This window comes from Heliangelus exortis, chromosome 14 (assembly GCF_036169615.1).
Source record: "Heliangelus exortis chromosome 14, bHelExo1.hap1, whole genome shotgun sequence".
Classification (NCBI taxonomy): domain Eukaryota; kingdom Metazoa; phylum Chordata; class Aves; order Apodiformes; family Trochilidae; genus Heliangelus; species Heliangelus exortis.
Window position 1 is genome coordinate 6,179,285 of NC_092435.1, and position 15,991 is coordinate 6,195,275.

At 47.6% G+C, this 15,991-nt stretch overlaps 1 protein-coding gene across 4 annotated transcripts in view; it reads right to left on the reverse strand.

Annotated features, from left to right (window-relative positions):
* Positions 1 to 528: 528 nt before the first annotated feature.
* ARHGEF6 (Rac/Cdc42 guanine nucleotide exchange factor 6) overlaps positions 529 to 15,991 on the reverse strand; it is a 38,563-nt gene continuing 23,100 nt past the window's right edge. Inside the window, exons 10-21 of one of the 4 annotated variants that reach the window (XM_071757389.1) lie at positions 14,267 to 14,326; positions 12,277 to 12,423; positions 11,285 to 11,371; positions 10,252 to 10,330; positions 9,349 to 9,482; positions 8,926 to 9,051; positions 6,109 to 6,129; positions 5,193 to 5,286; positions 4,659 to 4,748; positions 3,747 to 3,846; positions 2,783 to 2,837; positions 529 to 2,140 (exon numbers count right to left, since the gene is read on the reverse strand). In XM_071757389.1, coding sequence (XP_071613490.1) covers positions 2,000 to 2,140; positions 2,783 to 2,837; positions 3,747 to 3,846; positions 4,659 to 4,748; positions 5,193 to 5,286; positions 6,109 to 6,129; positions 8,926 to 9,051; positions 9,349 to 9,482; positions 10,252 to 10,330; positions 11,285 to 11,371; positions 12,277 to 12,423; positions 14,267 to 14,326 — 1,134 coding nt within the window. In that variant the 3' untranslated portion in view covers positions 529 to 1,999. The remainder of the gene's footprint in view (positions 2,141 to 2,782; positions 2,838 to 3,746; positions 3,847 to 4,658; positions 4,749 to 5,192; positions 5,287 to 6,108; positions 6,130 to 8,925; positions 9,052 to 9,348; positions 9,483 to 10,251; positions 10,331 to 11,284; positions 11,372 to 12,276; positions 12,424 to 14,266; positions 14,327 to 15,991) is intronic. The other 3 variants (XM_071757387.1, XM_071757390.1, XM_071757388.1) reach the window with 3 other exon arrangements.

The window sequence follows — 15,991 nt, forward strand, 5'->3', positions numbered from 1 at the left end:
CATCCGGCATGGCTTCTTTTCCTTTTTATTTTATTTTCTTGTCTTTTTTGGCTTCTAGCTCTTGATAAACACTTGATCCAAAATGTCCCAGTGTGCCCTCCATCACACTACATCTTACAAACATGCATATGTACACAGCACAGGTTTCAACTAAACCAGGGGACAGCAGGGAAACACCTCTACCCTCTCCTTGGGGTGTAAATGGCCCTTGGTTTTGCTTCCTTGCCCTGGCTGCATGTCACAAGCCTGGTCCCCAGCCCACCTCTGGGCAGGCAGCAGGACTGGACAGAGCTGTGGTGTCTGGGCTCAGCATCCCAAAACAGCAGCTGGAGCTGCTCAGTGTGCAGCAAAGGTCCTTGTCCTGGAAAACCAGCACAGCAGGGCTTGGCTGCTGACCACATCATTCAACTGCATGTCTGGATGGAGATGTGGGGAGCTGCCATCCAGCTGGGATGCTCTGGAGATGGCAAATGTAGCCAGAGCTAAAAAAATTTTTTTTTTTTTTTTTTTTTTTTTTTGTCCTAGGAACAGCTTAGATTTAAAGAGCATTTCTTTTGACAATCCTTGTGATGTTTTGGAGTCTTGCTCTCCTAAAACACCATTTGCTATGTCCTGGCTAAATCTTAATTGCAGGGAGGAAGTTGTAATTATTGCCTCTATTGTGTCCTTCCTGACCAATGTAACAGTGTGACTGAAATGAGCTGTGGTGTGTCCACACACCCTGGGCCCACGCTGCCCTGTGAGATATGAAAGACTTATCATTAGGATAACTTGAACAGAAAGTTAATTTTATAATGCTGCTAAGGAAGGAAAACATCAGTTCTAAACTAGGGTATAACACCAAGTAAGATGAAGATAGCTGATACATATGCATGTTGCCTGTGTGCTGTGTTTGAGGAGCAGTGCAGGGATCTGGAAGGGCATGTCCTTGCCCTAGGAGCATTCCAGCTCTTGTCAAAGCAGATATAGCTTTCCTATCCTTTTTCCTAGCAGAAGGCCCCTTTGGGGTGATGGGAGAAGAGGCTGCTGGCTACGTTCCCAGCCTTTGGGAAGGAGCGTTCGGAGACCCTAACGTGGGCAAAAGGGAGCAGGGAACCAGCACATTTGGGGGTTGGTTTTTGTTGTCAAGCAGTGTTTACATTTGATACAGAGAAAAGCATCTCCTGCAAGGGGAAGCACAGCAAAACTATAAAACTGATACGATACCTGGACACTCAATGTGAAAACAAAGCAGGGGGTAGGAGTTACAGGTCATGCATAAGAAAAGGGATGGGGTGCAGAACAGCAGTTACCTGTTGTGCTGATCACGAGCTCTGAGGAGGCAGCACTGTGCAACACACCTTCCCATGCACTCTGACAGGTGCTCCAGATCTGACTTCCCCAGGGGGTTCAAATGTCTTCATGTTAATTGCACATTTTAATCAGTATCAAGGCCACATGGGAACCACAGTATTGCTGGGCTCTAGTTCGCTACAGTCAACTAATGGGGAGAAAGAAGGTGGATGGCAAAAGCTTCCCCAGTTGTGATGATCTGTAAAGAGGAGCATGGTGCTTGTCTGGTTGCTGCTCAATGCCACCTCAATAATGCTTTCATTCAATAAATAGGTACCGGTGCTTTTGAAAAGAATGAAAGCATTAAAAAAGTGCTTAAGCTTCCTCCAGGAAATTGCTGCCAAAACCTTTCTGAGTGGCAATCAGCAGCAGAATTTGTATTTGCTCCCAGTAGCAGGTACAAATGAGGTATTAGTTGCTGCAGATGAATTGTGAATCATGGACTGCTTGCTTACTGCTTTAGTTGTGATTGATTGTTTCTGCTTTATTTCCTTATTGGATGGAAGAAAAACTATTTTTTTTTTCTCTATGACTTTTTTTTTTTTTTTGGTAACAAAATTCCCAAAACCAGCAACAAAACAAGGAGCAAGAAGAGGCAAACGATCCAGTTCTGCTTGCCAAAAAGCACCTGAGGTCACCCACCACTGCCAGCAGCTTCTCCCCGAATTCAGGCGATCAGGGACGACTTGCGCCCCGTGTCCTCCCTGCCACACTCATCTGTCTGCTTCAGCAGCCTTCTAACCAGCTTCTCCAAGTCCTTCCTGGATTTAAGCTCTTCCTCCAAACACTGTTTCATCCTTTTGTTCTCCTGCGAGGTGAACAATAAAGGAATAAAGATGCAGTTAATACCACCACAGGTCATGGAATGAGGTTCTTCCATCTGCCTGGTGCCCCAGAGGTGCTGAAGTATCAGGGTCACTGCCAGCTTGTGAAGATGAACAACACAGCTTATTTGGGGTCCAAGCCATGCAAGCAGACCCATACTACCTCCCAGTAGCTTTGAGAAGGCAGAAGCATCCTTCTGGAAAACTTATTTCAGCCTGGGCTGGAGGACCCTGTTATTTTCCTGAGGTGGTCTCTGACACCTCTGGGCTTGGGGCTGGTGGGAGAACATATTTCCTCTGAGTCTACAAGAATTGATATCCACCAGACTCCTATAAAATGAAGTCAAGCTGAAACAGCTTTTAGATTAGGGAGAAATTTTCATGTTACCACAAAGACCAACTACTCCTCCTATCCAGCTGGTTCTGGATATCCTTCTATCCAGCTGGTTCTCAAGCAATTGTGTGGTGAGTTGATGGAGGGATCTAAACCAGAGGAAAACTACCACTGAGTCAACCAGCTGCAGGATCTTTTCCTGGGCACCAACCAGTAGAAGACAACAACCCAGCACAGCCTGCCTGGCTTTTGCTCAATTTAATCCCAGCACAAACAATCCCACTCAAATTACCTGCTTCAGTTCTTTGACTTCATCTTTCAGTGCATAAACTGTGTCAACAAGGCTCCTGCAAAAAGAAAAGAAAAGAAAAAAAAAGAAATAAAAGAGCTGGAGTGCAGCAGAAGAGCAGCAGCGTGGGAGCTCTGATGAGTGAGATGGGGAAGGTGCTCCCAGCTTCTGCTTTGCTCTTCTTGCTCATTGCAAGCATCAGGCTGCAGCTATTGCTGCTCACCATGAGAAGACTCTGGAAACAGCCCAGGAGCATATATAGGCCACCAGTTTAAAATTCACAGCTCTTTTCTCAAAACTCAAAAAAACCCAAAACCCAAAACCTTGTTTTGCTATCTTTAAGCTATCAACAAAGGTCTGTGGCTTTGGCTTCCTTGTTTATGTTACTGTAATAAATAATGAAGATTTTAAAACTGGAAATGCCTGAGCATCTTGTGTGAAAGGGCCTTGGTTCCTTGAGGTTATGCTGTAAAATACCAGGGATGAATGGAATGTGCTGTCTGGGCTGGAACAGGAGTGGATCAGAGCAGTCACCCCAACGCTGAAGCTGTGGGACAGGCTGAGAGCTCTCACAGACAGGGTGCCAGGAAAGCTCCTGAGGGGTCATAGCAGCCCAGTATGTCAGTAGTTAAAAAAAAAAAAATATCAAAGAAAGTCACTTGTTTGGCTCTGTTCTCCCTGACCCCATTAGCTACACCCAGATAAGCTCTGGGGCTTGATAAACTGGCTCTGGGGACAGCACACAGACTCCCAGAGGGCTACAGCCACACCAGAGCAGCTGGGAAGGCAGCTCTGGCCTTAAAAAGGGATAAAATAACAACTGAAATAGCCTGGTGGTTCTTGCCAGGACTAAGACAGCAGTCAGTGCCACCAGCCCTGCTCCTTTGAAGAGATGCAGAAGGGGATTGGGTTTTAATGTCTTTCCCAAACCTGCCAAGGGGATTTGCAGCAGAGCAGCTGTGCTTACTTTTCCTCTGTGACAGTCTGCCCGTTGCTTCGTGTTTCCTCAATGATGATTTTCTCTTCCTCAGGAAGAAGGACTTGGGGGATGGAGTCTTTACGGGAGCCTGCGTACAAGAATTATTCATCAGGAAGGAAAAGGGAGACTCTCCCCTGATGCCTGTGCTGCTCCTGAGACAGCACAGCACAGGCAGCCTCATTATCTGCTCCTCTGCAAGGCTGGGGCAGGGTGGGGACACAGGGGTTCAAGAAGCCACCAGCTATCTGCCACAGTTAAATACAGCCTTACACATACCACAAACCCAGAGGTAAGGCAGCAAGTGGAAGGTTTTCAAGAGTGCTTATTGCATCTAGAGCTACATCATGACTAACAAGTGAAATCAGGGTCAAGAGCTCTCAGAAGAAACACGCCCTCCCTTTTCTAAATGCACCATTATTTGACAGTTCAGTGATTTAATGTGACATCTCACCAGCAATGACAAATAGTTATATTTCCAGACTTGAAGATGTTAGATGGGGTCTTATGAAGCAGCTTGTTCTTAAACACACAGCTGATTGAGAGATAATATTCATGCTTCCTTTCTAAAGCTATATGCAACCTGAGATTACCATCAGGTTTTCAGTGCTGACAGCCACAGGCACTGAACAGGGTTTGCTTAATTCCTAACAAGTGATGGTGAAATGGCTGTGGCTCATCTGCCCTCCTACTTGCCTCATTCTCTGTCTTTAGAAGAAAAACCAATGGCAACTAAACCACTAGGTAGATGAAGCTCCCTTATCTTGAAGACTGAACACCACACAGTTTCCTAGCATGAGTCTCATTGCTGGATGATGCAAGCATCTCTTATCTGGTTTTTTCCCAGAGGGTTTTCAGTGTTGCGGGCAGAGTAAGAACTGAACACTTGGGTTGTGTGCCCACCTGAGCTGAGAGCTTGCTGGAAGCCTGCCCCAGTACAGTAAGCCTCAATCACCTTCAGGATCTGAGCATCTTCTTCCAGTGCAGCAGTGCCTGTAAAACATTGCAGACATCAGCCAGCCCCAAAAGCCAAGTGCTTCTTGGCTCCGTCTCTTCCAGCCTTTGTTCCCAGGTCCCTAAAGAGAAAAGGGTGCTGTTTCCTTGGCTGATTCTGTCTCTAGGACAGAATTCTATTGTCTGATTCCTTTTTGAGGTCCTTTGCACTTTCTGGCCTTTGCAATGCCCTGTGGCATTGAGCACCATGACTAAATGGGATAAAAATGCACATATGGGATGAAAATGCAAAATTCAGGGTGATGCCTGACTTTGGGTGCAAGGGACATCCAGGAGATGGGTAGGCAAAGCAGCTCTGCTAGGACGGATGTGGTAAAGCCTTATCAGATAAAGGTCCCTGTTGCCTCCCAAGAAAAGCCTTTCTCAAAGTCCCATGGGCATCACTGAGCATCCCAAGAAAGCAAAGAAAAATACACCACTTACTTTTCCGAATAACAAACTCCTCATCAGATGGTTTCCTCTCAGTTTTCCTTTTTGGAAGAAACTTCTTCATTGTTTTTGGACTTTTGCTGGAATCCTATAGAGAAACAGACTCTTGTGTTTAACCAGAACCACTCTTTGGGTAGCCCAAAGAGTGGAGCAGTGCAGCTGAATGCAGCTCTCCATGTTACACACAACACGTTAGAGAACTACAAAGCAGACGATGACAAAACTGGGGAAAATTATGCTTTTTGCCTTTCCCATGTGCTAGCTGTGCCTCAATGCTCCCTGGAACAGTGGTGAGAATTGCACTTTCAGGTCCAGGACAGGACAAGCTCCTTTAGCAAATTCAACCCTCGGCTAAAATCCTTAAGCCAAAGAATTCCAACACATTCACAGCATTTTTATTCTCCTCACCAGCTCTGGGGTCTTTGTTAGAAAACCCTATGATGTTATTTACTTCCTTGACTAAATTTGATTTCTAATATGAAGCAGCTGGTAAATGACATTGCTTCTAAATACACCCAATTTCTTGGAGAGTATAAATCCCCCACAAAGACACAGAGAACAAACGAATACACACAAAGTTAGTGTTTGCTATGACTCCACAAGTAAGAAACACAAGCTTCTATCTCCTTCCCTGAGTTACAAGTCTTGCTGATTTGGAGAGAATTAGTGTATTAGTAGGTTACATGCAGGATGGATTCTAGGCAGGAGAGGAGACGTGCCAGGCAATTTAAGACCCACAATACTAAATCCTTCTTGAGAGTTACTTCAAAATGCATTTGCTAGTCACTACTGACTCTCATGATAACTTAGAGATACAGCCAGGAAAAAATAGGGTCATGCAAACATGAGAAGCATGAACAGGAACAAGCATTCTTTGCCATGATAAGCCAAAGAGATGTACCTCCCTTACCTTTAAGATATAAGACATCCTCTACAATGAATATGCAAAGAAAGAGAAGATGAGTGTGAGAGACTGATGATTTTATTGACCAAGTCCATTAAATCCACAATTCTAAAACACATTTAAATGTTAGTCTTGTGATTAATGCAGCACACCCTCCATACTGGTTTTTGAGTGCTGTCAACATGCAAAGGAGCAAGGTGTCATGCAAAACTGAAAAAATTACATATGAAACACATGGTAAGTGGGCATTAATACACTTGAAATACATCAAAATAGAGAACATGCCTATGTTACACAGTTAGCAGAAGGTTTCTGTACATGGTGATTGTCTAAACCGATGCTAAAAATCACAGGAGCCCCAGGGAGCAGCTCAGGGCTGGCCCCATGCTCAACAAGAGTCCTGTGGTCTTCAACCCAACCCAGCTGGGACCATAGGGTGCTTTGCTCACCCTGCTGACAGCACCCCAGGACTGCATCCTCTCAAAGGGGACCCCCTCGGAGGGACATGCCACCCTCCCTGGAGATCTGCCAGGGTCACGCAGTAGCATCTGCAGGAGCTCTGCTGGCAGGACTGGGAGCAAAATGCAAACCCTGTGGAGGGGTCCAGTCCTGGGATGATTGGTACAGGGAGCTGCACAGCTCTCCTGCAGGTGTGGCCAGCAAAGTCCTGAATCCTGCTGGTATAAACCCTGCACCCAGTGCAAAGCGGGGCCCTTGGGAAAAAAAAAAAAAAAAAAAAAAAAAAAAAAGTAGAAGAAATAATCTGTAAATCTTTTCCATTTTGCTAACCTGGATCTGGACACAACATTTTACCAACAGTACCTGCTCTGTCATTGCAAATGATTACTGGAAACAGAACAGGAAAAATGACCCAATTTCAATAGAAATAACAGAGCGCTGTGCAAGATGCAAGCAGGTTCTGGGGTTTCCTCAGCACTGCTAGGTACAACGAAATGCACAAGTCTGTGCCATCCCATCCTACACTACTAGAAGCCAAATAAAGTAACAATGGATGTTTGATACTCTCAAATTTAAAAATCAAATTCCACCACTCCTTTCCCTGCAAATAACCTTTGAAATGTATGAATGTATGCCCTTCATTATATCTTCATTGCAGAAAGGTGACTTGCACTGAGCTGTTAGCACAGTTGATTTTGTGAACTACTTTAATACAAAAAAAAAAAAAAAAAAAAAAAAAGAAAGAAAAAAACCCAACATTGAAATAGGAGTTCTGCTTCATGCCTGAGCACCCAAGAGAGCAGGATGAAGCAGATGCAGATCTGCTTGGGCCAGAAACTGAACTTATTTTGCATTTGGCATCACAGGCCCATGTCCATGAGTCCCTCCCTGCAGGGGAAGCTGTCCCCCTGGCACAGGCTGGACTTACAGCTCTGGTGGACCCCCTGTCCCCTGGGCTTCCACCAACTCAGAGAGCAAAGTCTGTTCCCATCCAAACCACAGCTTTGGTCCTTTGATACCTTGCATGCTGCCATCCCCACCAGCAGCAGCATCCTGCCCCTGGCCTCCTGGGCTCCCTGCCTGCTCAGACTGAGGCAAAAACCTCTCCTCTGGTTTCAACATAGGGAGCTTAACTCCTGCTGTGTGAGGCAGGGGACAACTGAGAAACTGGAAAGGACCATGGTACTAATGATATCACTCAGTCTGTGGTTTTGGCCTACCTTATAAACAAATCTCAGCCTTGCACTTCCATGCAGAAAGATTTTTCCTCTAATTGAAGCCTTTTCCTTAATTTAATTCACCATGCAAGCAAGAAACAGTTTAGTCTAAGGTGGGGGTTTGGACCACGCAGAGATTAAGGATGGTTTCCATTCTGCTTGGTTGGCTTTTGAACAATTTAATTCCCAAACAGAATGTGTTGGTTTACAAATTTTAAGAAATAAATGTAAAAAAAATTTCCACGAAGCTGCCTAAAATCTCTACCTGGAGCAGCAGAGCCGCAGCCATCGTGGCTGCTGGGCTCTCCATCCCTGAGGGGATGCCAGCCTTGTGTCCCTGTCCCCTCCAGGAGCCTGGGCAGTGTCACTCCTGGGGCTGCTGTGCTGACTCAGAACCCGAGTGCTTGTTTGGTGTGGGGAGCGTTACCCCAGTGACTGGTGAGTAATCCCAAAAGTTTAACATGAGGCAGGGAAGGAGAGTGCTGTGGTTGCAGTGGGGGGAAGGGGAGAATGGGAGCTGGGGTGTATTTTGGGTTTCCCCACCCTGGGGCTCTCAGGGGGAAGGGTGCAGCCTCCCGGGAGGGTCTGGGTGTGTAAAACACTCCTGTGGGCAGTGAAGGAAGGTCAAGCCCCACGGCTGCTCCAGCCACCAAAACACAGGGTGGAGGACAGGTGAAATATCAAGAGGCTTTTTTTCTTCTTCCTCTTGGTGTAGCATTGCTGCTTGACCCTGCAGGGCCCATCTGGGCAGCACCCACCCACTGCTCCTGCTCCTCTCCAGGCAGCACATCCCGGGGGGATCCCACCTCCCACCCACAGCTCTGAGCAAGGCAGGAGAAGGAGGAGGAGGAGAGGCAGCTCCATCACAGCACCAATGGGACACACAAGGCTGCAGAACACCCTGCTGTGGGACATCCAGCAGCTGAGGGTGCTGGCTCCAGCAGCAGCAAACATTGGGAATGGGGCTGAGCCTATGGACACAGGTGCTGGTGCTTCACCTGCAGCCACCCGCAGAGACAGGCAGCAATGGCAGGGCTGGGACATCCATAACCTCAGCTTCTGTGTCCTTGCTACTGGGGTAAGAACCCTGGCCAGGAGCACTGGGGGCTGCCACGAGCCTTGGGGGCTCTGCAGATGGGCTGATTACCTCTTTGTAACTCAGAGCTGCCGAGGGTCTGAGCGGAGGAGCAGGACGAAGGCAGCTCAAGCTCCAGGGTTTGAGGATTTTGGGTGGCTCCAGAGGCCCACGGATCTGTCCGGCTGAACTAAATGTCTGAGAAAATAGATGAGAAGCAAATGAAGAGTGTTAGGCAGGCACCAAACAATGCAGAGGAGCACAGAGGGATGGACAAGAGTCCAACCAGGTGAACGCATCTAGGCCGCGGCCCCAAAACAGGGCAGGATACATGAAAAATGGTACAAACATCCCATGGTTCCAAGCAGAACTGCAGGATGTGTCTCACAGCTGTACACATCAGCTCAATATCAAGGTGCATTGCTGAAACAGAGAAACCAGGCAGCAGTGAGGAAACCTGGGCAGCACAGAGCCTTGGGGAGGTGACGTGCTTACCGAATGAGGGCTCCAGGACTGGGTTTTGGATATGGTGTTGCAGGTCCCTTTGGTCAGCCTTTGCAAGTGGTCAAGCCATTCGTGCAAGTCCTGGCTGGAGCTGCAGGACACTGTGAGCCTCTCCATCATGTTCCCTGTGGCAGAGTTAAATAACCACCTTTAGCAAGTGGTAGAGACCCGGAGGAAACACGGGGTGAGGTCAGCTTGGCACAGCAGCAAGTGCATCCTCCATCTGAAAAGTTCAGTGGCTGCAAAAAGGCCAGGGCAAAGATGGAACTGCCCATCCTGCTCCTGGCACCCAGTGCCAGTCAGTGTGGGAGAAGCATAGAAAAGTTAAGGGAAGTGGTAAGATGAGTGTGTGAGGAATTATTTAAGGTTAAAAGTAAGCAAATGCAACATTTCCATGACTAACAGGACCCTGCCACCAAATATCACCAGCACTGCAGCCAAGTCACTGAGCATAACAACTGTGTCTTACCATAAGTAATGAGATAAATTGAAAGAGAAAATTGGAAGGAACATTAGGAAAGCTACCTGATGACCAGAGCCATTATTGTGTCAGGAAATGAGGTGCTCACAGCTGCACTGGAGGGACCCTGGATGCAGACAGGGCATGCATGGTACAGAGCAGAACTAATGGAGCCACAAGGAGCCCTGGCAGGAGATTTGTCCTATATGAAACACTACAGTCTCCAAAAACAGCCCAGTGCCAGTGCCAAAGCTCAAGGGCACTGGGAGGAGATTGCCTCAGCCAAGAGAGAGATGCTCAGGACCTCAGACGACACATGGTAAAAAAGCAAAAAGAAGAATGTGGTGCAGTGGGTGGGGACACGAGGAGGAGTAATACCTCCAGTACAAACTGTTTGGGCTGCGAGGTTGTCCCCAGGCAGGGGCCACACTGACCTGCAATTTCAAACATGTGCTCATTCCCTTCAGCATCTTCCAGCTTTGTCAGGGTCATTCCAGTCAAAGGCAGCTTTCCCTAGGAGAATGGAGGAGGAGTCAGGGTCTGCATCTGCTTCCCAGCTTGTTTCTCCTGATTCCTTTCTCTTTAGAAAACTCCATTTTAAAAACTAATTTGTGAAGGCTTCAGACTGCAGGAAGAGCCTCCCTTAATGCATGGATCTACATTTCCCTGCACAACTAGGTCAAACCCCAGAGAAGAGGCTCCCATGACAACCGAGTCATTCCTGGCTCACCTTTTTCACAACCAAGTCAGGAGGATGAGCTTTTCTGAGAAAAAAAACTGGTTTTCCTGAAAGCCTCCCCTGTCCCTCTGTTTTGCATGCTGAACTGCCTGCTCACATCACTCCCACTGGTGGGTAAAATCTAAAAACCCAGCTAAATCCTTCCCAAATCTTTATCATCGCCCTTGACAAATAAGACCTCAATATCCTTTTCCTGGAGGGTATTGATGGTTTCAGGCAACTGGAGAAAAGCCAAGCTCTGAAGAGCCTGATTGCAGCCACACAAATGGGAGAACACAAGGTGTGCAGTGTTTAAGGGTGCCTCACAGAGTGAAAATATTTGGCTCTTTACAGAGGGCTTTATAATAGTGAAGTATTGTCCACAGATGGCCCAAACCTGAGAGCAGCCTGGCTGGTTGTGCATGGCAAAACCCTACAGCTGGGTCAGGACACCATACACACACGTACAAAATTCTTAAGAACAATATGTGGAAGATGCTGCAAGGATGAGGGTTTTTTTTTACTAATTTCACAGGATTCAAACTTACTGAATGCTATTTAACCAGCTGGCAGGACACAGACACAAAGTGTCCTGGCCAGCACAGTAAAACTAAGCCCTGGTTCCCAGCCTGGGTCATTTGCATCACAACAAAGAGGTTTAAGGAAATAGAGGATTTGAATTTGATAAAAGCTATCTGATTTCCTTTTTCACACCTAATGCCTTGCAGCTTCACATTAAGCATGCCTACCTGATAGATGAACCCACTCATCCGTGGGCTTGCAGACAGCATCAGCAAAACGTTTGAAAACAACAAGAAATATCGCTCCTCTTTCTCCTGCAGGGACAGGGATTTAGGTTAGGCTGGTTTGCAGTGCATCACAAGCAGTTTCCTCCAGCAAACCAAACTTGATGCAGCTGGAATCACAACCTTCCAGAGACCACCCCCAAACTAATTATTTTGGCTCTTTTTCTTTCCAACAACTCATTTCTGTACCAGCTTTTCCAGCACACAACCACTTTGCATGCATCCTGCTAATCCTCACAATATTACTGCCATCCTCTTCCAATCATTTCAGAGTGCCTCAGAATACTGAGACTTTATGTCCCCCAGCAGTTCACACCCCAAGCAAGACTTGGTGGCTAGACTACAGGGCTTTGGTTTGCAGGTTTTCCCATGAGAAAGCTGCCACAGCAAACAATTCAGTGCTAAGAGGCACTTTCCCACAGCCCAAACATGGCTTTAACACTGCTGGGGAAGGTCTGTGGGAAGCACTGGTGAGATGCTTCAGGACCAGTAGCACAGGAATCTCTTCAGTTATTTCCAAAGTGCAGTCAGCTCTGGAGTGGGATGTCCCAGCAGCAGCCGTGCTGTGAGCAGGACGTGGCAAAATGGTTCTGCTGATGCAGACTTTCAAGTCACTCTCATTTCTCAGAGTAACTCATAGGGGGAAAGGAGGGAAATTAATATGCTATACAACACTGAAATCCTTCTTTTGCTTGAAAAGTGCATCTCCCAAGGCCTGAAGCTAAGCCCCCTGGAGCATGATGTGGTGCCTGACTCCAAAGATGTGCACAGCCCCATAGCCCAGCACTTTTCCAGGTAAAATTATTGATTAGCAATATTTGTCAGCACTTTCCTGGCCTAGGGTTAGAGTTGCTGCTGCCTTGAACCACTGATCCCATGAGCAAGGGGCTATCTGGACACAATGTCTTTAGCCAGGAGATGGACACTGCACTTACCTCACTTCCCCCACACTGTACCATAACCTGGGACATGTAGATGATGTTTCCCATGGTTTTTATGTCCTCTCCTTCCCAGCGCTGGATGGATTCAGAAAGAATCTGCAGTTCAAGTTGTTTCCTCTTCCTCAGCTCCTGGCATTGTGCCTGGGAATCACAGCAGGGCACTCCATTAGCCAAAGGGCAGGTGCAAACCCAAACCATCCCAACAAAGGTGGTTTCTCCAGCAACACCCCCACAGCCACATGGGCTCAGGAATGGTCACGTCAAAGAATCAGGAAAGCCTGCTTTAGCTCTATCACACAAATTTGGTTAAAATCACAGAATCACAGGGTTGGAAAGGAGCTCTGAGATCATCAAGTCCAACCCTTGATCCACTGCCACTGTGGTTCCCAGCCCATGGCACTCAGTGCCACATCAGTCTCTTCTTACAAACTGAGCAATGACAGCCCTGTGAATCCAAGTAAACCTTGCCTTAACTGACCCACTCTCCTAACAGAGGAAATTGCTGCAAAGCCAAACCTGGGATGATTTTTCACCAGCTCCTTATTTTTTTTCCAGCCCTCTGCTCCTGACAGAGATTTTCCTCCTTTCCAGCTCAGTTTCATACAAAATCTTTGAGTACTCAGATTTTCAGAGAGGCTGGTCTGATAACACATAATTTTGGACCCAACCGTGTGTGTTGCCTCTGGTTTTGCAACTGTTGTGGGCTTTGATGCCTCCCTGGCTGTCTGAATCTGATGTTCCCAGGATGCAAATCTACATAAAATCCAGAGCAATCCATCACAGTCTGTGGAGATGCAATGCAGCTCCATGGTCCCTGCCCTGCTGTCTCTTGGGAGCATCCCTGGTCCCACCACAGGACCACGTATCCATCAGGAGGGGTATCTCTGCCACTCTAACCTCAAATCTGCACTGAACCTTTTTTAGGCATCTCATAATTACATGAAATTGCTCAGCATCCTAGTAGACACATTTCAAGTAAACCCCTCCATCACTTACGAGCATTCCCAAAGATTAATGACACCTCCTAATATAACTGAATTATTCCCCTATTATCTACCAGAATAAATGGGAAGGGAGCCAAGTTTCTCAGTAAATGTAACATGATCGCTCTTTCCTGTTTTCTATGAACTTTCTCCTCACCATCATTTATCTGCACTGCTAGGCACCCAAAACTTGCTGTGCTAAGGAAGGAAGTTGGACCACATCTGGAGTGGTTATAGTGAAAGGTGTTCCGTGGCTACAAAGTGAGAGAGGCTACAGCTTTTTCAATAACCGAAAAAAAGCTTTGCCAGGTAAAGCCTCGGGTGGCTTTTCCCCCTCTTTCACCTCAGAGCAGGAGGACTTGGAGGGATGGAAATAACGCAGCTCACAGAAACAGAGTTGTTATCTCTGACTCATCCCTTCCCTGCCACTTGCTCTGTTCCCCTCCCAACGGCCACACCACTTAGTGCCACAAATTACCTGCAAGAGTAACTGCAGGTAAAAAATAGTAACTGCAGGTAAAAAATAGTAACTGCAGGTAAAAAAGCTTTCTGATGCCCAGGAAGCAAACCTCAACAAAACCAAGAGTTGCTCAGTGGGCTCAGAAGGGTTTAGTCAGACTTGTGTGTCAACCTTTCACGACTCATCTGAAGAAGCAAGGGGTGGTCTAGTTTTGGGTGTAAAATTATTAGGGCAAGGAGGGAAAGGAAACAAAAGGAACTCTGCATCCATCACTGCCCACACGTGGCTTTCTGCAGCTCTGGAAGGCAGAGATCCTCTGTTTCTGCTGCTGGGACCATGGTGCCAGCTGGGACATGCAGCCACAGGGGCAGCTCTAGGCTTGAAACTTGAAATTAAGATCCTTTATAGTCCATCTTTTCCATTCCAAAAGACCATTTATTTTTTTTTTTTTCCTAACGAGGAGACAAATGTCAGGCCCGACTCATTCTTCGTGAAATGCAGCCCTGAAATGGAGTGCTCTATTTTAAGAATTGCCACCTACCACAAGGGACTTGAAGGATGTCACGGCTTTCAGAACCTCTTCATGATCTGCATGCGCCTCCTGGTGAAGGGAGAGAAAAATCCCTCAGCAGCAGCAACAACAGCAACAGCAGCAGCAGCCACCCTGTGCAGCACCCACAGCCCAGCAGCACCCACAGCCCTGGTGCACTTGGGGCTGCAGAGCTCGCAGGGTGCTGGGGACTGTGGGGCTCAGGCATCATGGGGCTGCTGGAGAAGGCCAAAATCCCTCAGGGCCAACTTCTTCACCACCCTGACCACCATGGTTTAATGCAATTAATTGATACCAGTTTAATGGGTGCAAAGCAGCCGTAGCAAGAGCAGAGACAATTTTACTCGGAACAAACTTGGCTTAAAAGAAAACCAAAATCAAAATAGGCAGAGGTGCAAGGTGGATTTCTGGTTTCACCTTCAGGAAAGGAACTTCCATTGGGATACAAGGTCTTCCAGCCACTGCCCTATCCAAAGGATGCAGTTTCTATGAGCATCGATGGAAGCTTCACCTCCAGGTTTAAGGGAGGGCACGTCTGAGTCGAGAGCTCTCGGGCCAGGGAGGAGAAAGCAGGAGGCTGCCTGCCAGCCCTGACTGCAGCTCAGTGCTAATGCTCTCCCATCACCTTCTCCTGGGCATCTAAGGCTCTACACTACTATAAGCAAATCCTAAGGTACCTAAGTTGGTGTGATGGAGGTGTCCCTGTGGCTGGGATTGCTCTCCTCTGAACTGGGGATGAGGACTGCCCTGGACAGACCTGTCCCATCTCCAGCTGTGCAGCAGTGCAGGGAGTGCTGTGGTGTACATCCACCCTGCAGACATCTCTATTGCACACATCCTTCTCCTCCCACAGCACTGCAGCTTAATCCTCAGCCCTACTGATTCATGCAGCACAGCCCCCACATTCAGCTCGAGAAAACCAAGAGCAATATCTGATGTGTGTGTGTGTGTGTGTGTGTGTGTGTGTGTGTGTCCCCAAACCCACTGCTGGCCCCCTGCAGTAGAGCACACTCCCTCTGTATGGGCAGGGTGGCTGCAGCCAGGCTCAGCACAGACCCTGCAGCCCAGCTAAGCCAGGTGAGAGCAGGACTGGGCAGTTTGTTTTGTACCTGCAGTGCAGGCTTTTATGTCCTCTCCTACACAGAAAACCCCCCTGGCTCAAGCACAAAGGTTTTAATCATCTGGCTGGGATGTGGATTTGAATGCTGAGTAATTAACTGCTAATGAATACTGGAAGAGGGGAAAAAGCAAACCTGGTTAAAAATAGATAATTACTTCTGTTTTCTTCACCTCCCTGCATCACCCCTGAGGTCTGCATCCCCACGGCTGGTGTGCACCAGCAGAGCTCCCACAGCAGAGACCCTTACAGTCCCTGGGGAGAAAAACAAGGTCCTGAGGCAGGTCTGCCACCCACTGAGGAAGTCTCTGCCCCCAGCTCGCTGCTCTCCCTGCTCCAAGGCACTTGCTTCTCCACCCCCGTGTCTGAGCCTGTTGCCAGATCCATTTCTGCCTCCATCCAGGACCACGAGCCCCAGGCAAGGGGTAGGGATGTGCCTCCAGCTGCAGGAACAAGCACCCGAGGATAGCAACCTCAGGAAATTACAAAAACCCCACTGATTTATTACCAACTCTACAAACAATTGCCAGCTGTAGCCTACCCCTTAACTACCAGCTGTAGCCTACCCCTGAACCCTGTTTTTCCTTGTGCTGGAAATG